The following is a 24,310-nucleotide window of genomic DNA, read 5'->3' on the forward strand; positions in this document are numbered from 1 at the left end:
GGATGTGGAGAAGGTGGGAGGGGGGCGGTGAGGGGTGGGTGAGAGGGACAGAGATGAAGAGCGGTGGAGGGAGAGCGAGGTGGAGGGGGGTAGAGGGGTGGGGTGGAGGGTGTGGGGTGAGGGACAGAGATGAAGAGGGAGGTAGAGGGGTGGAGGAAGGTGGGAGAGGTAGAGGGAGGGGTGGAGAGGGAGGGAGAGAGGGAGGGGTGGAGGGAGTACGGGTAGGAGAGGGACAGAGGGGGAGGGGGGTGGAGGGACAGATGGTGGATTGTGAGGGGGAGAGGGTGGGGGGTAGGGGAGAGAGAGGGGGACAGAGAGGGGTGGAGGGAGGGAGAGGTGAACAGAGGGACTGAGTGAGAGGGGTGGGGGGGGGACAGGGGTGACTAGAGGGAGAGAGGAGTGAAGGGAGGGAGAGGGGTGAATGTAGAGAGGGAGAGAGCGAGAGGGGTTGGTGGAGGGAGGGAGAGTGGGTGAGAGGGGGAGTGGTGTCTGATGTATTATCATCATGCTGATTTGAGCCATAACTCATTTCAGGTTTGTGTGTGTATGTGTGTGCATGCCTATGTGTGTGTACATTCATTCATTAGGTTGCTCTTTCATCAACATTAAAGTCCACTACTAAAACAAAAATGTCTTGGTAATCAATAACGCTAGTAATTTAATGAGTTTATACTTTATACCTTTTGTCTTTCAGATCTTTGATGAGGAGTACAGTGTTCTCTACCTGGACCAAGGAGGGGCCCTGGTGGCTATAAGACACACTCCACTCCCCATCCGACACCTATGGTGAATCTCTATTAGAGAAATAGAATTTGGCATGGTTTGCATCGGCTCGCTCCCTCTCTCTTGCTCTCTTTCATTTCTGTCTCCCTCTCTCCTCTTTCAATCTCTTTTCCCCTCTCTCTTTTCCTCTCTTTTCCTCTCTCGCTCTCTCTCTCTCAGGAAGACTCAATCCTCACGTTCCCACAAGCCTGATAGTGTAATGAGTATGTCTAAGAACATAGGAAGTCATTAGTGTAATTCCAAACCAGTAGGCCGCGAGATATTCTCCTCCTTTGACGATTGCCATTCAATTTCACCTTTCCCTGTTCGTTACGTGATGTAAGCCTTGCCTTTCAGTGCCTTTAGAATGCAGTGCTCATATCCTGTGTCATGGTGGAATAATTTAAATGCAGTTTTTATTAGTTTGATGAGACACTGGAGAAGATTTGTGTTTTCTTCCATAGAGATGCATATAATACTGTAATATTATACACTGTAATATGTTCTAAATGTGTCCATCAGTTATGGTATGTGTTATTATATTGCTATGGTTTCTACCAGAAAGATACAGCAGAAAATACTATAATACTGTTAAATATACTAATGGAGTGCTCATTCTATTGCTATGGTCTCTCCCATAGAGATACAGAACAAAATACTATAATACTGTTAAATATACTAATGGAGTGCTCATTCTATTGCTATGGTCTCTCCCATAGAGATACAGAACAAAATACTATAATACTGTTAAATATACTAATGGAGTGCTCATTCTATTGCTATGGTCTCTCCCATAGAGATACAGAACAAAATACTATAAATACTACAAAATACTATTTCTATGTCTATGGTTCCTCACACAGGATGAGTTTCGATGAGGGGAGACAGTGGAATAAATACAGTTTCACCATGTCTCCTCTGTTTGTGGACGGGTTGCTAGGGGAGCCGGGGGAGGAGACTCTCATCATGACGTAAGTCGACTTTGTTTACCCAATTTTGAATGAGAGGGAGACCGATAAGGGGAACCTCCGAGCCGAAAGGGGGTGGATGCGGAATTCAGACGTTGGCCCAGAAGTGTCCTGTATATTGTCCGTATAGACTGCCGCGCTGCCACGACACCATCTGATTGCAGATAAACAGCATGTTTGATATGTTAACATAGTGAATTGAGATTGAATGAACCGTAACCATGTTAGATGTGTTAACATTATGTGCGAGGTTTTTTTAGAGTTTTTGCTCGTATCCAAACCCCTGGTAGTAACGGCAGCGCTGACCGCCCATTTTCCCTAACTTGAAGGGAATAGATCCCTCTCAAAGGATTAGGCTCACATCAAAACCATCTGTCTCGGGATTGTGATCACAGAGACATCAGTGGGTGTTGGGAGCCCGGCGACAGCAGAGCACTCCGTTTTGAAGAACACGAGGAACATCATCAAAAATAAAAAATAGACTCTGTCTGAAGGACCGAGGAAAGTACGACTCTACAACTTCTTTCTGCATTATGGAGCAACATTGACTCAATAGTTTTAAGAAACACGGCGCGGGAAGTTTTCCGTCTTTTCGACAACTTCTTTTTCGTTCTAGAATGACCCACTTAGCTGTACTACGTGAGATGATACGGCTCTCATTGCACTTTTTTTGGTGTGAAAACTTTGACGGCTGCTGCATAAGTTCTTCCCGTAGCCCTTAATATCAGTTTTTTTCCCCCCGTACACCTGTCATCACCGTAACTGAGTGACGGACAGACAGTTGACTTTGTAGTCGGCACGACAACAGAAGGATAGGCCACAGCTGCTGAGACTGGGAGAGGGAAGGACCGAAGTGGGGCGAGAGAGAGATGAGGGGAGAGACAGGCAGATGATGGGAGGGAGGGAAATAGAGAGCGGGGAAGATGGAAGGAAAAGATAGGATAAGTGACTTGCTCCCTGTAGGCTCAGAGTGCTATACACTTCTCTGAACCAGCTGAGACAGACAGGACTGTGGGATATGATACTGTTAGGAGATTGTTGACAGCCTACTACAGCTGTTCTGCATCTCTGCGTATGGACACCTCATTATTTATCATTTTCTTATCAATTAATAATGATTTTACAGTTAGTGAGAGTTATGGACCAGCGCCTCAGTCCATTAGTTGATGGATTGATTGATAAATGTGTTGTTTGGTTAGCAGAGAGAGGAAGTCAATTCCAGTTAAACTCCCACCCAATTTTGAGAAGGAATGTCTTTTGAGACTTGTGAATGTTGTGGTGTTATAACCTTGAATTTCGGTTTACATTTTTGTTGAATCTGGGGGAAATACACACCCTGTAAGGCATACCTCGTCTTGTAAAGTGATTCATTTAGATTTCATAGTACACATTCCATTCGTTGCCAAATGCCACTTCTCTGAAGCTTTCAGTAACAACTGTCCTGTTCGTCAAAGAAAGAAAATAAGTCGACTCCACACTTTTACATTCCTCTAGCCAACTACTCCTAAGAATATTCTCTTCAGCTCAGAAGTGTCCTGTCTTGACTGACGCCTCGGTCTGACAACTGAGGGACTTCCTAATATGGGTGCCGTACCTGACACTCCTTAGTTTGACTAGTGTGTTTCCCTCTGCCACCTTCTGTCCTTATAACCAGACTGCTGTGTTTCAGTGTAGTGCACCTATCAGTGTTCACAGCTGCTGTGGCTTTGCTAACTGACAACCAGATACCAGTGTGCCTTGTCTGCTGCAAGCTGTAAGGTTCCTTGCTGTTTGCAGGATCTTTGGCCACGTCAGTCACCGCTCCGAGTGGCAGCTGGTCAAGATTGACTTCAGGTCCATCTTCAACCGGAGATGTACAGAGGGGGATTACCAGACATGGCACCTACACAACCGGGTAATGGCACCTACATAACTCTGTCTGCACAGGCCGACCTCAGCCTGGACATTTCAGCCCTGGATAGCTCCTGACATGTAGAACAACCCAACTCTGTGCTTTATGACCAAACAACTTCCATTGCAAGAAGTTGTGAGCACTTTATATCTTGTGCTTTTCTCTATTTTTAAGTGTCACCCAACCTTTTTAAGATGGGGATAAAACGTGTAACTTAGTCTGACTTCTTCAAAACGTCAGGAAAATGTTAGCAAGTTAGAGCTGCAATGTGTAACTTTTTGGGCGACCCACCCAAATTCAGTTATTGATCTGTCATTTTCATTGAAAGCAAGTCTAAGAAGTGGTAGATCTGTTCTTTGTGTCCTACTTCTATGCTTCCTGTTCATAAGTTTTGTTTTTGAGTCTCACTTACAATTTTGTACACCAGCTTCAAACGTAGTTTTGGTTTTACGGAAAATACATTTCAGTCGTTTAGATATTACAATGATTCTCTACACTATACTTGTCACAAACTGAAATTAGGCAAACTATTTTAATTTTAGCAACCAGGAAACAGCGGAGTGATTTCTGCATAATGCATCTTTAACCTGCTACATGACAATTTGTGTCACTTAGCAGACTCTTATCCTGGTAGATTTTTTTTCACCTAGTCGTCTCGGGGATTCGAACCAGCGACCTCTCGGTTACTGGCTCAGCGCTCTTAACCGCTAGGCTACATGCTGCCCCTACTGCTACTATGTGTGTTCTGGGGCCATTCCCACAAACCTCCATCTCTTATCATTTACTTGACAGAGAGGTCTAGATAGCCCGAAACCCTTGATAGAATGAAAAACAGTTTTGGCATGCAGTGTACTTGTTTGATCACTCCCTTACCTCCACCCTCTGCTTTGCGTTGAGCTCTTGAGTGTGCGCTGGACAGCTGCCGGGCGTTCTTCTCCCTCAGGCCCAAAAGCACTTAGGCATAGTCCCTCTAATTCTTGCTGATGTATGTGTGTCTCTACAACTCTCCTTATAAAACACTGCATAGGTTTGAGCCAGAGCGAATGCTCTACTTCAAGCCTAGACAGACCCAGAGCCAAACATAAGGATGAGACGGAGAGTGCTTCTTTATTCTGACCGAGCTACCGTAATTGACTCAGACAGCAATATGATTGGGCTGGCCCTAACGATCAAAACATATAGCCATGGAAGTGGACAACAGTCCAATTCAATTATAGAGGTAAACACTGAAGAACAGATTGGGAACTGTTTTTTTTTTAAAGCAACAGTCTGTGGCAGGGTAAGGTGTTGAAATAGCAGATTGGGTCTTAAAGCCACAATCAGGCCATTTGTGTTATCACGTTGAGAGAGAACTAACTCTGCCTCTGAGGGGTATACTCCTCTAGCCTCCTGTTAAACCACCTGACTCCACATTCAGTGTATTTGCTGTCATAGTCCAAATTCATATGTATGTAATCTACGTAGGTATCCCTATTTGAAACGAGAGAGAAAGAGAGACACCAACTCTGCTTCTGAAGGGTACACTCCTCTAGCCTCCTGTTAAACCACCTGACTCTACGAGAGACAATGGCAGAACTACTGTTTTACCCTTAAAAAAACTACATTTTGATTCATCCAGCACAGCCCTACATACCAAAACGAAAAATCTACATGTTTTTCCGAAACTAAGTCAAGCGAGCTGTAACAGCTTGGGTCTAGGATACATGAGAGAGAGAAGTGTTTTAAGTTTAGCATCGCTTACCGCTAGCACACCACACAACATGAGCCTCAGTGGGCAGCGATGCAAAATAAGCCCATCTAAAGGAAAAACCAACGGCATGCCTTTTCACACACAATATGATACAGGCGTGGTTCACCGCACTGCAGTAAATTATGTATGGCGATGGGGTGAAATGTAAGAAAAGCAACCCCTTTTCTCCAAAATAAATTTTAAATTCGGAAAATATATCCACAGGGCGAGCCGTGCATCATGGGAGTGAAAAGAATCTACAGGAAGTTGAAGCCCATAGCCAGGTGCGTTATGGGTAAGACATACTCGGTCACGATGACCTCGGCGCCCTGCGACTGCACAGAGGCTGACTTTGAGTGGTGAGTAGACCGATGGGTCTCGCTTCACATGAATTATCCCTAAATTACACATAAGTAGGTACAGTGTAAATACAATGTAAGTAAACTGGCACACAATACACGTAGGAAACATCACACAAGTTAACGGTTTACTTGAATGGAATTGTACTGCAATAGATCAACTAACTGGAACTGGCTGATGGTACTTGAGGAGAGACTGCAACACACTACTCGACCACAAACACGTCTAGCGTTACAACTTCTGCCTAAGCCGCCCTATCAATATACCACTGGCATATTGAATGGAGGAGGGAAAAAAAGAAGCCTGGAAGTGAAGGATGAAAAGATAAGGGATCACCGTCATGGTGAAGCTCACTCCAGATTAGAATTGCAGAGGAAACATAGCTTCTGGATTCTCTTGGAGGCTGCTCCGGCTAAGTGGAATGCAGTCAACTGCACCACTCCAAGCTGTGTGTGTGTCGAAGAATGAAGGAAAAAGCGCAGAGAGAGAGAGAGAGAGAGAGGAGGGTTGACAGGATCCAAGTTTGCATGGGGGGAGTGGGATAGGGAAGTGTGTGTGTGTGTGTGTTTCTCCTTGAATGTCACCATGTGTTTAAGAAACCAACTCTGTCACTGCTTTTGTGGTTTTCAGCTTTTGCCAGTGACTCTGTTCATCAACGACGCATTTCCAAAGCATTATTTGCTACAAACTTCACAATCCATTTCTTTTAATTATCTATCAGTATTATTAATGTTGCTTTTGTTAATTCCCAAATCCGTGGGCCCCTTGAGTGAGGCGGTGAACTTGGAATGAGTTTTAGTAAGAGACAATTAATCATCAGGCTTAATAGTGTTCATTAACTATCACAACACTTCTGCATCTCTGTGCATGTCGGCCTAATTGGGCCAATTTGTTCCTATCATTTTGAGGACGCGCGTGCTGGCAACGTTGCCTTTTAATGATAGGACAAACGAACTAGAGATGTTTTTAAAAATAAAATATGGTTTTTGTCAAATTAGTTTGTTTCAGATGTGTTTTCAGGCCCCAGTGCAGAGTCCCACCCCAAAGCCTCAAAGACAATTCCTCTACGTCACATAAATCAAATGTATCAAAACAAACTTTGTAGAATTTCACTTGACTGTGTTAATGCTATTATTGTAGCATAAACAACTTTGGCTGGGTTTGAAAAACTAAAAATACAATAATATTATTACAGAATATCTGTAAAATCAATAAGTGCCTGTGAAATTCTTCAATTATTTTCACTCCAGGGTCACCAGTATGAGTCAGGAATTGAATCACTTATAAAGGTTACTGTGTATCATTTCACTTGACTGTTGTTTATTTTGGTATGATCCAAACATTACAGTGACTATGGCTACGAGAGGCGGAGTGACGGCAAGTGCACCCCCGCCTTTTGGTTCCTCCCATCGTCCATGTCTAGAAGTTGTACCACAGGGACTACTTTCATCAACAGCACTGGGTAAGCAGATTTTCCCCAGGACTCTCATTAGCCTCTTACAGATGTTGGATCTTAATTTGATCACCCTGTTGAAGGAGAACTTTCCTGTAATGCAGGAAATGTAAAATTTGTAGTGTATTTGAGGTTTAAAAAGGCTTCTGAAGTGTGTAATTTTCCCTTACAAAAAATGTAGCAATCCTTACAAAAATGTTCAGTAGCCCTTTCCTGCCATCAATGACCAAAATAGCTGTTTTTGGTGGAATGTTATTAATATTTTTCATAAAAACACCTCAAATCCGGTGTTTCTATGTTAAACAGTTTTGGTATAGTTCAGTCTCCTGTGATGTGTATATAAAGAGTAATTTTGGGATGCAAACTAAAAATGGAATACATTTCAACTCTATATCTGACATGGTACATGTCTTCTTTTTTTTAAGCCCATAACCATGTGTGTGTTGTTTACTCTTTTTTTTAAAAGTAGATTTGTTTAAGACTACCAAGAATCACACTGTGTGACCCTGATTTAGCCCACTGCAGTAAAAGGTTATTTTCTGGCTCAAATTAAGTTCCTACATCTGTATGTACACTCATTCACTATTTAATTAAAACTGACTGCAAAGGTACACTTGGAATAAGGGTATTTCAAATGACAGAACATTTTTGTAAGAGAATGTATTCTCAATAGCCAACCTGATAACCTGCTAAGGTCGTCCTTCTCGATGCTCATGTATCCATCAGTAAAGCTTCTAACCGCGGTTGTGACCTGTGTGCATTCAGCTACAGGAAGGTGGTGTCCAATAACTGCACAGCGGGAGTCATAGCAGAGTACACGGCCAGGAGGCAGCACTGTCCTACCCAGGCCCCCAAAGGCCTGCACCTCGTCACCAGTGAAGGAAAGCTGACAGCTACGCTGGGCACCAATGTCACCTTCCTGGTGTTTCTTGAAGAGGTGAGTGGTTTTTTTTCCCCCTAAGGAGCAATACAGTAACTGGCTCCCTGTTCATTCAGACCGGGCGCTGACTTTAACTCAGTATTGTAAAATGTATGTCAACTCTCCACTTCTGTAATAGCAACACTATACTAGCAATACTCTCTATTATATTACTATGCCATTACATCTTAAAGTGTTAGCAAATGACATGTTAATGGAAATGTTATTTCAAACATACCTACAGTAGCTACTGTAAGAATACCGTTTTCTTTCTTCAATCTGATGACTGTTACCTCCTGTATAGGGTGACGGAGCCAGGACGAGCATCATGGTGGACTTCGGGGACGGTCACGCTCTGACCTACTCCAACGTGAGCTCCATAGAGGATGGGGTCAAGCACGTCTACAAGGCTGTGGGGATCTACCGTGTGTCCGCTACAGGAGAGAACAGGCTGGGGTCGGAGAGCGTGGTGCTGTACCTCCACGTCACATGTGAGTCTGTCTCTCTCACTGTGGGTTCACCAAGTCATGGTCTTCAACCGCCATACTTCATGTTTGGTCTTTGACCTTTAACATGTGAGTGTAGTTTTTCTCTTACCGTATCTTACCTTATGTCAATGTAGTCCGTAATGTACAGACATATGAGTGAGGTAGTTATACAATTCGGACACACAAAATTGTTCCTTTGCAGACTTTTACTTGCGTAGAACAGGATTTCCCAGCCCTGGTCCTCGAGTACCCCGCCAACAGTACACATTTGTGGAGATGAAGGGAGCCTAAATCCATTACAATTCCAGTCAAGCCAAAGCCATTTTCTCTATATGATAGCCCTTCAGGGTACCCCCACTCTAACTCTAACATGCAAGTCATTCCCATCTTCTCTGTGATGATGGGGCTGACCACCACTGGTGGTTTCGTGGGTGACAGATGTAACGTAGTTTGACGTATTGATCAGGGAGCTGTGGGACCTTGCAGTCTGTCCGTCTTGATGTGCCAGCCGTTGCAAATGGGACCGACCAGGCCTCAGGAGTGCCAGGGATGAAAAATAACACACAGATGGCGTCCACAACGTCCCAGAATGGACCAGATTTTCTGAATGCAGCTCACTTTTTGTTGTTGTTGTTGTTATGTGTCTTCAGTTCACAAGGGGCCCATAGACGGATACTCTGAAGTTTTCTGCTTACCTTCGTTTAATTAGAGGCCACAAAACTTTAAGGAGTCAATTGGTTCACTGTAATATGTCATTTTTGTGCCTTCATTTCATATCATAAGGGGCTACAAACTTACTTTGTGGATTCAGTCAGTTCACTGGTATGCATTTTTAGGGCAGATCTTTTCATCCATTTCATAAGAGGCCCCAAAACGTTGTGGAGTCAGTCTCAGTGGGTTCACTGTCGTGTATTTTTTGTGACTGAGTAGGTCAGCTGGAGTATATCCATCTCTCCGCTCCCTTTGTGGCAGTGAAGAGTAAGGAAGTCAACCTCACCGCTGTGCTGTGGCCTAGCCAAGTGGGAACAGTCACCTACATCTGGTGGTTCGGAAATAACACTGAGGTAAGATGAGATACTTCAATACTGCTGGGACTTGTAGTTTTAGTGTGTGCTCATCCTTCACACTGTAAGATAAAGTGACGTGAAGAAAGATTTGTGCCAGATTTACAAATTAGAGCAGTATTTGTCTGACTTAATTCAGAATTTGTTTTGTTTGGTTGTGCAATGAGTTTAGCTACTAATGCAGCTGCTAGCTATTCTAGTACATGAGGAAATGATCCAGAATTAGCATGTCAGAGCCATTTCAAGAACAAATGGAGATCCAAGTAACGACAGAGAGAACTGCTGGTGTCTCATGGAACTCTCCCCGGACAGTTCTATGTAGCACAGCTGCGATCATGGTTCCTTGGGGGGCGATGTGGGTTGTGTTTATGTCTGTGGCTGCCTGCCTGCCTCCTGGCTGACACCTCTGTAGTGTAAATAGTGCCTGTGTGAGATGTTAACAAGGTTGATAAGGGCCTCCCATGGGAACTCCCTTGCTCTCTCGCTCTTCTTTCCCTCTCTTCCCTTTTCTCGCTCGCTCTCTTTCTCGCTCTCTTTCTCTCTCTCTTTCTCTCTCTCTTTCTCTCTCTCTTTCTCTCTCTCTTTCTCTCTCTCTTTCTCTTTGCAGCCGATAATCACCCTGGAAGGGAGCGTGGCGTGCACGTTCTCCCGGGAAGGCGTCAACACTGTCACCGTGCAGGTGTCCGCTGGGAATGCCATCCTGCAGGACCGGAAAACCATCGCTGTCCACGGTGAGCAATGAGCTGTTTTTTTGTTGTTAGTTTTGTATTGTAAACAGCCAGACAGTCATGTATACTTCCAGAGGTTGGTTTCTAGTTGACTTTGTAGATTTTAATGTACTGGAGGTTGGCTAGTAAATATGATTTTAAAGTAGCTAAAAGAAGTAGTTAAAAGTAATTGTTTACTACTCATGAATTCAGACAGTAGGACAGAAATAGAAAAGCATCGCCATCAGCTGATCATCGTAGTTGTTTCTCTGTGCAGAATATTTCAGGTCACATCTACTAGCCTTCTCATCTAACCTGGATGACCACAACCCCGATGTGGCCGAATGGAGACTGGACGTCAGCAGAGTCATCAAGAACTCCATGGTCAAAGTGAGTGGTCCTTGTATCTAACTGTATATTACATGTGTATACACACACACACACACACACACACACACACACACACACACACACAGAGAGTATATACCGAGCAGAAATATAAATGCAACAATTTCAATGATTTTACTGAGTTACAGTTCATATAAGGTTATCAGTCAATTTAAATAAATTCATCACACCCTATTCTAAGGATTTCACACGACTGGGCAGCGGCACAGCCAATGGTGGGGCTGGGAGGGCATAGGCCCACCCACTAAGGAGCCAGGCCCAGCCAGCCCCCCCCCCCCCCCCCCCCCCTCAAACGATCCCGCAGGTAAAGAAGCCAGATGTGGAGGTCCTGGGCTGGAGTGGTTACATGCGGTCTACGTGAGGCCAGTTGGACGTACTGCCAAAATCTCTAATGGAGGCAGCTTGTGGTAGAGATATGAAAATGATCTGGCAACAGCTCTGGTGGACTTTCCTGCAGTCAGCATGCCAATTGCACACCTGTCAGGTGGATGGGTTATTGTGGCAAGGAGCACTGATGGGGATGTAAACAAATTTGTGCACAACATTTGAGAGAAATAAGCTTTTTGTGCATATGGAAAATATATATATATTTTTTTCAGCTCATGAAACGCTTTGTTTATCAACACTTTGGCATTTATATTTTGGTTCAGTGTATTTAGTCTGTGGCCCACTTTACAATACATTCCCTGTGACCTCAGGTTGTGACTGAGATGAATCCACGTTTTATGATAACTGGCAAGGGGAAATTACTTCAAGTACGTTCTAAATTGCTGTCACACTGCCTTCCCTGTCACATTGAACTATGGAATTGCTGGTCACCTGTGAGTTCAGGGTCGTGTTTGTGGAGGCCACACATATACAAATAAATCTTGTAGGAAAGGTGGGATCCTATGACGGTGCCACGTTGAAATTCACTCTTCTTCAGAAAGGCCCTTCTACTGCCGTTGCTTGTTTATGGAGATTGCATGGCTGTGTGGGGCGGCAGGGTAGCCTAGTGGTTAGAGCGTTGGACTAGTAACCGGAAGGTTGCAAGTTCAAACCCCTGAGCTGACAAGGTACAAATCTGTCGTTCTGCCCCTGAACAGGCAGTTAACCCACTGTTCCTAGGCCGTCATTGAAAATAAGAATTTGTTCTTAACTGACTTGCCTAGTTAAATAAAGGTAGAATCAAATAAAAATGGCTGTGTGCTTAATTTTATACACCTGTCAGCAACAAGTGTGGCTGAAATAGCCTAATCCAGGGGTGTCCACATACTTTTGTATATACAGTTGAAGTGGGAAGTTTACATACACCTTAGCCACTCAGTTTTTCACAATTACTGACATTTAATCATAGTAAAAATTCCCTGTCTTATGTCAGTCAGGATCACCATTTGATTTTAAGAATGTGAATTATAAGTGAAATTATCTGTCTGTAAACAATTGTTGGAGAAATTACTTGTCATGCACAAAGTAGATGTCCTAACTGACTTGCCAAAATGATAGTTTGTTAACAAGAAATGTGTGGAGTGGTTGAAAAATGAGTTTTAATGACTCCAACCTAAGTGTATGTAAACTTCCGACTTCAACTGTATAATGTACTTCAAATCCACATATGACATGTTGGATAGACATTGTCGTATTCACAAAATGTATTGAATTGCTCATACTATTCAGTATATTTGAGAATGGAAATCATACCATATTTGATAAACAGCTCAGGACCTGAGTAGTATGATCATTTCAGATCTAAGTCTCATTGATGTTAGTAATAATGCATCACAGTGAGTATCAGTCACACTAATTATGATCATACAGACAATTCCTATTTTTCGATACCACTGCTTTCCACTTTGATGTGCTTAGTGACATGAAAAGCAATCCATTCTGGTCCTCTTTGTTCTTTTTCCCTTTCCTCCTCTCCATCTTCCTCTTCATCTTCCTCCTCTCCATCTCCCTCTTCTTCCTCCTCTCCATCTCCCTCTTCTTCCTCCTCTCCATCTCCCTCTTCTCCATCTCCTTCCTCCCTCTTCATCTTCCTGCTCTCCATCTCCTTCTTCCATCTTCCTCGTCTCCCTCTCCATCTCCCGCTTCCTCTTTCCCCCTTCCTCTCCCAACTCCTCATCCTACCCCTTCTCACCTCTCTCTTCTTTCTCTCCCTCCTCCTCATCTTTCTCTAGGCCACAGGGGTGAGCCCGGAGCTGCTCCTTGTCACCGTCCTACCAGGGTTGCCCACGGCTGCAGAGTTTTTCCTCCTGCCAGACAAAGAGTTAACAGAGGGCAAGCCAGAGAAGAACTCAGCTCATTTAGACCAGGTACAATTGATTAAATAACAGGCATTTTGTGTGAGTTGAAACATAGACATAACATATTATAGGCCTTAGCCTTATTCATAATGCATGATATAAAGGTTTATTCAATGCTTGTGACAGGTTCAAAAAGCATATCGGTCAGTGTTGCCTGTCAGTTAACTATTAGCAAAATGGGTATCTGACAACTACCATAAAAGTAAATCATAAAATTGAATACATTACGTTCCTATATTGATTCATGCCAGATGTTTGAGTGGGAGTAGTAGCATACTTTTTATGCGTTAATTTGAAAAATACTTATCACTGAATGGCATTTGGAGCTATATTTTAGGGGGATATTACTCTGCTTGTTGGATGTTTGGGTTTGACAGCTAAGCACTTGTTTTCTTGCACCAACATGTTCGCCATCTGTTGATTTCCTTGTTATTCCATTTGGCATAATTTAGAGGTCTCCACTGAACTAAACATGAGTAGGCTTAGAAATATTCATTTTTCTAACATTCTTCACTAATACATAGCTGTGTTGGTCTATACTGCTACATGGTCTGAAAACAGAATTGCAACGTATTTGTATGGCTTTTAAGGCTTCATATTTTCTCCAGTAGATGCCAATATTGTCCACATGGGCTTACACACACACACACACACACACACACACACACACACACACACACACACACACACACACACACACACACACACACACTGCAGAAATCAACTAGCCTCATCAATAAGTGTGACAAGCTTTTAAAAGCCATCTCTGCGCACAACTTTACTGTAGAATTCCCCGAGTCATCTCTATGTGAGAGGGCGGGGGGTGGCAGTCTTTCACAGGAATAATTCCTGACAAAGATGGTGTCTCTGCTGATTCTGAATCAGCAGCAGGTATCAAGATGGACTGAATTAGCTCCATGGCCCGTATAATAGATCATGGATGATCATTAAAAAGATGTGAGTAGAATAGAACCACTCAGGCCCCAGCAATACATCTTTATTCAAGGTTTGCATCTTGAAAGTGTAATGTGCGGTTGTGCTTATTAGATTGTATAATAGATTTAGTGAGCCCGATACACAGTGAGGAAAAAGTAATTATTCATAGCTGGAGTCTAATTTTAAACTTGGTAGGAAATATAAAAGCTGGAAGCAATGTGAAGGACTACTCGTATCACAATTCATTTGGTAAATGAGGCAGATCAAATTAATGAAGCCTAGCAAAGAAATAAGATGGATTCCGCAGGGAAAGGGGAATTTGTTTGGCCAGGGTCGTTCTATGCATGACCTGCGTACAGATTCTCTGTTTTTAGTCTTTGGCCTGAATGCAACGTGAAAAGGATACAACTTTGGTAAATGACATATCTGAGGGGGGGGGGGGGGGGGGGGGGGGGGGAATAGGGGGGGGGGGGGGGGAATAGTATCAGCGAGTCATTGGTTGTGGGTATCAGTAAGTATGTGGTGGAAAGATCTGCCTCAGCATGGTATGCATGAGAAGAAACTCATTCTGAAACTAACCAATAATATGACTAGAGTAGGCATACTATTTAATGATGTCTTATATTCTGTCTCTTTTATACTGTACGGTGAAGTGTATTGAGATGATTTTATGCAGTTTAGATACAGTTGGATTTGATTTAGTGTTGATCTATAGACTAGCAGTCAAGAGCGTTGGGACAGTAACCGAATGGTTGCTGGTTTGAATCCCCGATCCGACTAAGTGAACATCTGTTAACCAGTCATGTGCGCCGAATACAAAAAGTGTAGACCTTACCGTGAAATCCTTACTTACAAGCCCTTAACCAACAGTGAATGTAGTTCAAGAAAGAGTTAAGAAAGTATTTACCAAATAAACTAAAGTAAAAAATACTAAAAGTAACACAAAATAACAATAATGAGGCTAATAATGATACAGTGGGTTAGTCTAAGGTAATTTGTACATGTAGGTGGAGTAACTATGCATAGATAATAAACAGCGAGTAAAAACAAATTGAGGGGGGGACAATGTAGGTAGTCTGGGTGGCCATTTGATTAATTGTTCAGCGGCCTTATGGCTTGGGGGTGGAAGCTGTTAAAGAGCCTTTTGGTCTTACACGGAACCCAAACCGTGCATAGATCTATTTTGTCCCCCTACACCAAATGCAACCACGACACGCAGGTTAAAATATCGAAACAAACTCTGAACCAATGACATTAATTTGGGGACAGGTCGAAAAGCATTAAACATGTATGGCAATTTAGCTAGTTAGCTTGCACTTGCTAGCTAATTTGTCCTATTTAGCTAGCTTGCTGTTGCTAGCTAATTTGTCCTGGGATATTAACATTGAGTTGTTATTTTACCTGAAATGCACAAGGTCCTCTACTGCGACAATTAATCCACACATAAAACGTTCAACCGAATTGTTTCTTGTCATCTCTCCTCCTTCCAGGCTTTTTCATCTTTGAACTTATATGGTGATCAGCATCTAAACTTTCATAGTATTACCACGACTACCGGCAAAACAGTTTGTCTTTCAATCACCCACGTGGGTATAACCAATGAGAAGATGGCACGTGGGTACCTGCTTCTACAAACCAATGAGGAGATGGGAGAGGAAGGACTTTCAGCGCGATCTGCGTCAGAAATAGAAAGGAGTTCTATTTTAGCCCTTGGCGTCGCAGATGCTCATTGGCGCACACGAGCAGTGTGGGTGCAATAATTGAATAACATTGATTTCTAAATTTATTTTGCGAGGCTTGCGCACGTGACATGTCCGGTCTGGTCAGCATGTTAGACTTGGTGCTCTGGTTCCGCTAGCCATGTGGTAGCAGAGAAAACAGTCTTTGACTTGGGTGACTGGAATCTCTGACAATCTTTTGGGCTTTTCTCTGACACACCTAGTATATAGGTCCTGGATGGCAGGAAGCTTGGCCCCAGTGATGTACTGGGCCGTACACACGACCCTCTGTAGCGCCTTACGGTCAGATGCCTAGCAGTTGTCATACCAGGAGGTGATACAATGTGTCAGGATGCTCTCGATGGTGCAGCTATAGAACTTTTTGAGGATCTTTTCAGTGTCCTGAGGGGGAAAAGGTTTTGTCGTGCCCTGTCTTGGTGTGTTTGGACCATGATAGTTCGTTGGTGATGTGGACACCAAGGAACTTGAAACTCTCGACCTGCTCCACTACAGCCCCGTCGATGTTAACGGGGGCCTGTTCGGCCCACCTTTTCCTGTTGTCCATGATCAGCTCCTTTGTCTTGCTCACAAATATATGAGCAATATATTTCCCTCACTAACTTTAAACATCAGCTATCTGAGCAGCTAACCGATCGCTGCAGCTGTACATAGCCCATCTGTAAATAGGCCATCCAATCTACCTACCTCATCCCCATATTGTTTTAATTACTTTTCTGCTCTTTTGCACCGCAGTATTTCTACTTGCACATTCATCATCTGCACATCTGTCACTCCAGTGTTAATCTGCTAAATTGTAATTACTTCGCTACTATGGCTTATTTATTGCCTTACCTCCGCATGCCATTTGCACACACTGTATATAGACTTTCTTTTTTTCTATTGTGTTATTGACTGTACGCTTGTTTCATGTGTAACTCTGTGTTGTAAGTGTCGCACTACTTTGCTTTATCTTGGCCAGGTCGCAGTTGTAAATGAGAACTTGTTCTCAACTAGCCTACCTGGTTAAATAAACCATTTTTAAAACATTGAGGGATTGGTAGTTGTCCTGGCACCCGACTGCCAGGTCTCTGACCTCCTCCCTATAGGCTGTCTCATCGTTGTCGGTGACAGGACCCGTGAGCAAGGCAATTAACCCTAATTGCTCCTGTAAATCGTTCTGGATATGACGCTAAATGTACATTTACTCTCACGGATCTCTGATATAAAAAGCTCCAATAAGTTGATTTAGAAATCTTAATAATCTAATTATTATGTAAATCGCTGCGCCATATACTTTAAAGGATTTTTTGTTTTGTTTGTCTCTCCCTCTCTAGCTCTCTGAAATCTTGCTTAGCGCCCTCAACCAAAACATGGTCCAGTTCACCCTTCGGCCTGGGGTCCAGGTCACAGTATACGCTGCACATTTGTCAGCAGGTAAGTGTCTGCATCTCTTCGAATACAAATACCTACATTTTGTTTGTGTTTGCTCGTGTATTGTGGATAACTGGGTCTTTTTAATGAGTATATAGATGGATAGAGATAGTTCTAGATAGAAATAGAGAGCCAGGGCCCCGTATTCAAAAAGCGTCTCAGAGTAGAACTTCTGATCTAGGATCCGTTTTGCATTTTAGATCATAACAAATAAGATTATATGGAAAGGAAGGACCTGATCCTAGATCAGCACTCCTACACTAAGACGCTTTGTGAATACAGGCCCAGGAGGTCTATTTCCTGCCCAGCGACTAACACCACCCCAACCCTGTTGTCTGATTGGCTCCCATCATGTAGCTACACAGAGACATTCAGAGAGTGAGCATCGTTACAAGTATGTGTGCCTCTTCCTTTTGGGGATGCTGCTACTGTCCTAGGGGCTTATAAGATAAAGAGTAAGAGAAGTCAATAAATACTTACCGTATCAAAAACATAATCACAATAGAATTGTATATTTTTTTAGTAAATTATTTTATTGTTATGTTTTGTATTTTATTCATTAGTAGGTGTCACTTTTCATGTTGACTTCTTCTCTATGGAAACTGTTTGGAATTCAATGTATACTGTACTGTGTGACTCTTGTCTCCCACCTCTACAGCGCCCCTAGTGGACACGAGTGAGAACCACAGCGGCTCGGCCATGCTGATGCTGCTGTCGGTTGTGGTTCTGGGTTTGGCGATATTTGTCGTCTACAAATTCAAAAGGTACAGTGCTCATGATATACTGTAGAGATGATCTCTATAACCCATATCTGGTTGTAAGTTGCTAGGACGTTGGGAGAATGTTACTAACCAAGTGGGAAAGTTCCTGAGTGATGACGAAACATTTTGAATTGGCTAGGACACTTATGGAGTGATTTCTGATCTCATTGTTCGACTAGGGTGTAATCCCACTTATGACCCCAATTGTGAGCTACAGTATATTTATGGTTATACATCAGATAGGAAATTGGGGAAAATTACTAACCAAATGGGAGTTACTGAGTGTCTAGACATTTTGGCATTTAACAAAAATACTGTCTATCAAACGTCTGTGTGAAAACTTTCAGTTTCAAGGGAGAAATGGCTTATCTCTTTCAACTTTCTTAGAATCCTTTTGTCGAGGCATTTTCTCTGTCCGCAAATGAAATGCCAGTCAGCCTTCAGGCATTATCAATATTTAGCCCTTTGAGCTTTGCTAGTTGACCTTTCTGAAATGTTAAATTATTTCCGTCCACCATGGTACAGTTCTGTGTGAAAGGGCAGTAGGGGTCAATGAGACGAGATCTATAGAGGGAAACAGAAGAGGGAGAGAAAGAGCGAAAGCGAAACACATAGGTCTTAGAACATAAATGTGTTTATACAGTAGAATATCTAATTGCCTTTTTTTATAATATTGTATTTTTGTGTTCCCTTTTTTTTGCATCAAATACAAACATACACATACGAACAGCAACTTACAGACACACAAACAACGACTACAACTCCTCTGCCTTCCACAAGCATACAGTATAATCCTATTTTACATACAAATATATACAAAATTAGACATAAGCCCGGAAGGCATCGAAACAAAGCATTTAAGTCAACTGGGTATATCTCCTGGGTACGGCTACACATTATTGGGTTGTAAAAGAGGAACATCAGAATTATTTCGTCCCCGAGGCAGGCAATCCCTCTCCCATGTTATTAGTCTGGCAAATTTCTTTATCCCCCGTCTCATTGTAAATCTTTCCTCAAGGAAGATCCCAGGCCTCAACGTCTATGCGCAGATGCAGAACGAAAAAGAACAAGAAATGATCCCGAGTCCAGTAAGTCCGACGGAAAGCACCCTGGTGTCCCCGAACACTCCGATGGAGCTGGTGACTTCTCCGGAGCTTATGGACACAGAGTTGAACACAAGGCCCATCGGTAAATGAATATGCCACTTTTATAAAAATTAAAAAAACATGTACAGTGGGGCAAAAAAGTATTTAGTCAGCCACCAATTGTGCAAGTTCTCCCACTTAAAAAGTTGAGAGAGGCCTGTAATTTTCATCATAGGTACACTTCAACTATGACAGACAAAATGAGAAAAAAAATCCAGAAAATTATGGTGGAAAATAAGTAAGCAAGAGCCTCATTCATTGTGGAGAAATGTGACTTAACTCATACTGACTGGAATGTCTTCTGACGTCTCTCCTCGTGTCTCTGTCTCCCATCATCTTCTCATTTAAAGGATGCATCAAACCTCACGCACATGTCAAGTTCTCAACGGAACTCCCCACGTACATCAACATTTAAAAACTCTGGACAACTCCGAAAACAGCAACGCCATTCTGTGTCATGGACTTTTTGAATCATTTGAGCGGACACAATGGTTTTGAGCTTTATACCGGTGCATGTTGGACTTTACTGACTTTGCTGACACTTACTGTGCTCTGTGAAAACCAGAAGAAACTGTATACAGGTTGTTGTTGTTTTTTATATGTAATATAAGTCTATCCAATAAATAATAATTTTTGATGAAATGTATTTATACAAAGTCAAGTACATAACTACAAATGGAAAGCCAGCATGATCTAAAGAAAAAAAAAGCCTAAAAAACAACTATTTCGGTTAGCTTACTGTAAGTGTCTTACATCCTTTTTCGCTACTGCGTGTTGCTAACAGAGTTGGTACACTATTTATTCATAAGAATATCCTTTAAAGTATATCACATTTATTTTGTAAATCATGAATGTCTGTGATATATGTGTATTTTAATAACAAATTGCAAACTGAAAAACGATATCAATTATTAATACAACCATTTTGTTTCCGTTCTGTTCACTGTCTCACGAAAAGCTGATTATGGCACAATACTCTTTTGTACTAAAATGTTTTGTTTTTGCTTACAATGTAATAATTCGAAGACAGATACAGGGTTTGGTAGTCACTCTTGATTTGGTGATTTTATTGAACTTTGCTGTTAATCTCTACACTTACGAGCTATATTTAACGAGAAACACTAGTTGTAGGACACTTTGTTTTTTTTTCCCAATGTAATAGCTTGGCCTGAGAACCGTGGCGCTAGCCTGCTACCATGATAGGGACTTCAAGAGAAGCCAATGTAGATGCATTATGTTTTCAGCTCCCTCTGACACCATGCATTAGTTACACCTGATTTCATAGAGGAGAACTGGGCAAAGGGCAGTTATTTGGGGGGCATCAAAATCGGTCAATATCCTCTCAAAGTAACTCTTTTTCCCGAAGTTAACTGACGTCCCAATTTGGAGGTTGCGAAAGTTAAAATGAAAAACAGCTGCTTTAAGATGAAATATCAAGTGGAGCATTCAGAGCGAAAAAAAGAGTGGACTGCCTTTTAGGGCAAGACACACCAGGGCATTGAAATAGGAAGAACAGAACTGCAAGTCTAGTCAGGAATTTAGTTAATGCAGCCAGTCAAGCTCAATGCTAGTTAAGGTTGGTGACACATTTAGGCTAATGTCCCCCAGTCTCGGCCCCGTGTTCTCCATCTCTGTAGCGTATTATACCCACTTTCAAGAACCAAAGGAAGTAGAGCGCAGATGGTAGGGTACATGGATGGTTAACTTGTTTTGAGAAGCAGGGTTAGACGCAGTCAAACCCCGTAACCCCGAAGTGTTGTTCTGACAGACGTGATTGTTTGGTTGATGGTTATGGCATTTCAGAAGACCCTTATTGTCCTTGTCATTCCATAAAGAAAATTATGGAGGGGAAATTGTTATATTTCTGGAATCTTCACATAACCATTATTCTACTGTAGCTGGACAGTGATGCTAAAATATTCCAAGTGACTTGAACTATGTTGCATACATATTGTATACACACACACGAACACCCACCCACCAACACACAACCTAGAATGTACAGTACCAGTCAAGTTTGGACACACCTACTCATTCAAGGGTTTTTCTTAATTTTTTACTATTTTCTACATAGTATTAATGTCTTCAATATTATTATACAATGAAATAACACATGGAATCATGTAGTAACCAAAAAGGTGAATCAAAATGTATTTTATAATTGAGATTCTTCAAAGTAGCCATCCTCTGCCTTGATGACAGCTTTGTACTCTCTTGGCATTCTCTCAACCAGCTTCACCTGGAATGCTTTTCCTTCACTCTGCGGTCCAAGTCATTCCAAACCATCTCAATTGGGTTGAGGTTGAGTGATTATGGAGGCCAGGTCATCTGATGAGGCACTCCATCACTCTCTTTCTTGGTCAAATAGCCCTTACACAGCCTGGAGGTGTGTTTTGGGTCATTGTCCTGTTGAAAAACAAATTATAGTCCTACTAAGCGCAAACCAGATTGGATGGTGTATCGCTGCAGAATGCTGTGGTAGCCATGTTGGTTAAGTATGCCTTGAATTCTAAATAAATCACAGACAGTGTTACCAGCAAAGCACCATCACACCACCTCCTCCATGCTTCACGGTGGGAACCACACATGCGGAGATCATCCGTTCACCTACTCTGCGTCTCAGAAAGACATGGCGGTTGGAACAAAACATCTCAAATTTTTATTAATCAGACCAAAGAACTGATTTCCACCAGTCTAATGTCCATTGCTCATATCTCTTCGCTCAAGCAAGTCTCTTCTTATTATTGGTGTTCTTTAGCAGTGGTTTCTCTGCAGCAATTCAACCATGAAGGCCTGATTCACACAGTCTCCTCTGAACAGTCGATGTTGAGATGTGTCTGCTACTTGAACTCTGAAGCATTTATTTGGGCTGCAATTTCTGAGACTTGTAACTCTAACAAACGTATCCTCTGCAGCAGAAGTAACTCTGGGTCTTCCTTTCCTGTGGCGGTCCTCATGAGAGCCAGTTTCATCATAATGCTTGATGGTTTTTGCGACTGCACTTGAAGAAACTTTCAAAGTTATGGAACTGTTCCGCATTGACTGACTTTCATGTCTTACAGAAATAATGGACTGTTGTTTCTCTCTGCTTATTTGAGTTGTTCTTGCCATAATATGGACTTTGTCTTTTACCAAATAGGCTATCTTCTGTATACCACCCCTACCTTGTCACAACACAACTGATTATCTCAAACTCAGAAAATAAAAAAGGAAATCAAATTCTACAAATAAACTTTTAACAAAGTTAATTGAAATTAATTCCAGGTGACTACCTCATGAATCTGGTTGAGAGAATGCCAAGAGTGTTCAAAGCAGTCATCAAGGCAAAGGGTGGCTACTTTGAAGAATCTCAAATATATCATATATTTAGAGTTTAACACTTTTTTTGGTTACCACATGATTCCATGTGTTATTTCATAGTTTTGATGTCTACACTATTATTCTACAATGTAGAAAATAGTAAAAAATAAAGAAAAACCCTTGAATGTGTAGGGGGTGTCCAAACTTTTGACTGGTAGTGTAAATCGAGAAAGAAACAGGACAATGTTCATGTCTTTGACCTTAAATAAGAGGTCTTTTCACATAGTCCATATCTACCTTCCAATAGTGTTTCATAGCAAAGCTTCTGAGATATTTCATTCTGAAAAAGTGCCCATCCTCCAGTTTAAACATGTATATTTGAGGCTGCATGCTAGTACTTTTTAAAATAACAAACCTAATTTCATCTTCTGTTTTTATTTTGTTTTATTTTTTACTTTCAAATCGACAAGAACATAGGTATTTCCTCTCAAAGAATACTATAAAGTTGCTATTTTATGTATATCAAAAACTATGACATTGTAACAGCTTTTGGCTAATGTTTTAACAAATGACTGGTTGAACTACAGAATATAGAACTCCATCAGAGCAGCAGGAAACTCTAGCAATATGACCCTATATTTACTCCTGATTATCACATTAAAGGATTTCAGAGACTTTTCTGAGTGAATGGTCTCTTTAACATAAGTCTTCGAATAACAAGCTTTCTTGCTCCATATAAGTATTTTGACCAACAGAACAATGGCGGAGCTCTCAGAACCACCCCTTAGGCAATATTCAGCTGAGAACGAATCCACCGGCCCACACTGGCTCAAGTTAAGCACCTTCTGCCTTCGAATCCTTCAGGTTCACAAATGGAGGTGGACAGGTGGAACTTCCTGGAAGCTCTGCTGGCAAGTGATAGGGAAACTCTGGGCCGGGATGTTCAGACATTTTGTGATGTTATAACATACTATGATGTCACAGGACAGGAACCCAAGGTGTGGGCTGGGCTGTATACGAATGACAGACTAGCTAGAGTAAGAAACGGGCATGTCCAGTTCTCAAAAGCCTGAATGTCTTGTTTCTAAAGCAGTTCTAATATGGACACCGTAAAACCTTGTTTAACATCTCAAGCAAGGTCTGATTTCATACCAGTGAAACCAGCAGTATGGTGTCCATTTTAGGACATTATCCAGCTGTGTGAAGGCATTAAAAGGAAACCAGCAGAGACACTTCACGAGGACTTGATTTTGTTCAACCCTAAGCTATAATTTCGCTTTCTTCCCCCATAGATTTAGTGAGATTATTTTTGTAGACAGAGTTTTATTACTGTAAAGCTTTTATATAAAAATACAAAAGTTTAGGTGTACAATATTTTTTGCTTTGACCTTTAAATGTGCTGTGTGTAATTGTTTTATGCATTTACAATCATATTTATTAAATTAAAAAGTTGATGTTAACAGTGTTTTCATTTTCTTACAATATTTGTAAAAAAAAAATACTATGTATTTGAGGAAGTTATATTCAACCTATAAAGAAAATTGAATCAAACGTGTTGGTATATTCTTATCCAGGCATACATGACAAATACATTGACAAATGTTGCATTTACCTTTACATCCATACTTGGTAAATACAATGACAAATGTATTTTCTCATATGCATACTTCGACATACAGGATGTGACTTAGCGTCTCATAAGTGATTCCAGTAATGGTATACTTGATAATATGTCAACTTTAAGTAATAGCGCAAACCTTACCATGCATAAAGCACTCAATATAGCCTATTATTTTATCACACTGACTTCACTATAAAATCCTCATCACGCTTCCTGTCCTGTGAGGGTATCTGAGGCAACATAACGCAAGAGTGGTGATAATTCTGACAGTAATACAGAACCCTGTGTCCCCAACAAAGGGTTAATGGGAGAGAGATGGAGAAAGAGAGTGAGTGATGGAGAGGGTGAAAGAGCGAGGGAGTGA

At 41.9% G+C, this 24,310-nt stretch overlaps 1 protein-coding gene across 3 annotated transcripts in view; it reads left to right on the forward strand.

Annotated features, from left to right (window-relative positions):
- Nucleotides 1-19,671, forward strand: part of LOC109888412 (VPS10 domain-containing receptor SorCS1) — a 140,272-nt gene extending 120,601 nt beyond the window's left edge. The window contains exons 13-27 of one of the 3 annotated variants that reach the window (XR_004210938.1): nucleotides 695-786; nucleotides 1,626-1,733; nucleotides 3,507-3,624; nucleotides 5,576-5,709; nucleotides 7,059-7,172; nucleotides 7,929-8,100; nucleotides 8,387-8,573; nucleotides 9,501-9,634; nucleotides 10,242-10,365; nucleotides 10,619-10,731; nucleotides 12,909-13,043; nucleotides 17,023-17,122; nucleotides 17,778-17,883; nucleotides 18,903-19,068; nucleotides 19,376-19,671. Coding sequence is in view for 2 of the 3 variants with exons in the window: in XM_031831337.1 (XP_031687197.1) it covers nucleotides 695-786; nucleotides 1,626-1,733; nucleotides 3,507-3,624; nucleotides 5,576-5,709; nucleotides 7,059-7,172; nucleotides 7,929-8,100; nucleotides 8,387-8,573; nucleotides 9,501-9,634; nucleotides 10,242-10,365; nucleotides 10,619-10,731; nucleotides 12,909-13,043; nucleotides 17,023-17,122; nucleotides 17,778-17,883; nucleotides 18,899-19,068; nucleotides 19,376-19,440 (1,872 nt within the window). In the remaining variant the exon portion in view is untranslated. Of the gene's footprint in view, nucleotides 1-694; nucleotides 787-1,625; nucleotides 1,734-3,506; nucleotides 3,625-5,575; nucleotides 5,710-7,058; nucleotides 7,173-7,928; nucleotides 8,101-8,386; nucleotides 8,574-9,500; nucleotides 9,635-10,241; nucleotides 10,366-10,618; nucleotides 10,732-12,908; nucleotides 13,044-17,022; nucleotides 17,123-17,476; nucleotides 17,579-17,777; nucleotides 17,884-18,898; nucleotides 19,069-19,375 lie in introns of those variants that run through there. The other 2 variants (XM_031831337.1, XM_031831340.1) reach the window with 2 other exon arrangements.
- Nucleotides 19,672-24,310: the final 4,639 nt, after the last annotated feature.

This window comes from Oncorhynchus kisutch, linkage group LG1 (genome assembly GCF_002021735.2).
Source record: "Oncorhynchus kisutch isolate 150728-3 linkage group LG1, Okis_V2, whole genome shotgun sequence".
Lineage (NCBI taxonomy): Eukaryota > Metazoa > Chordata > Actinopteri > Salmoniformes > Salmonidae > Oncorhynchus > Oncorhynchus kisutch.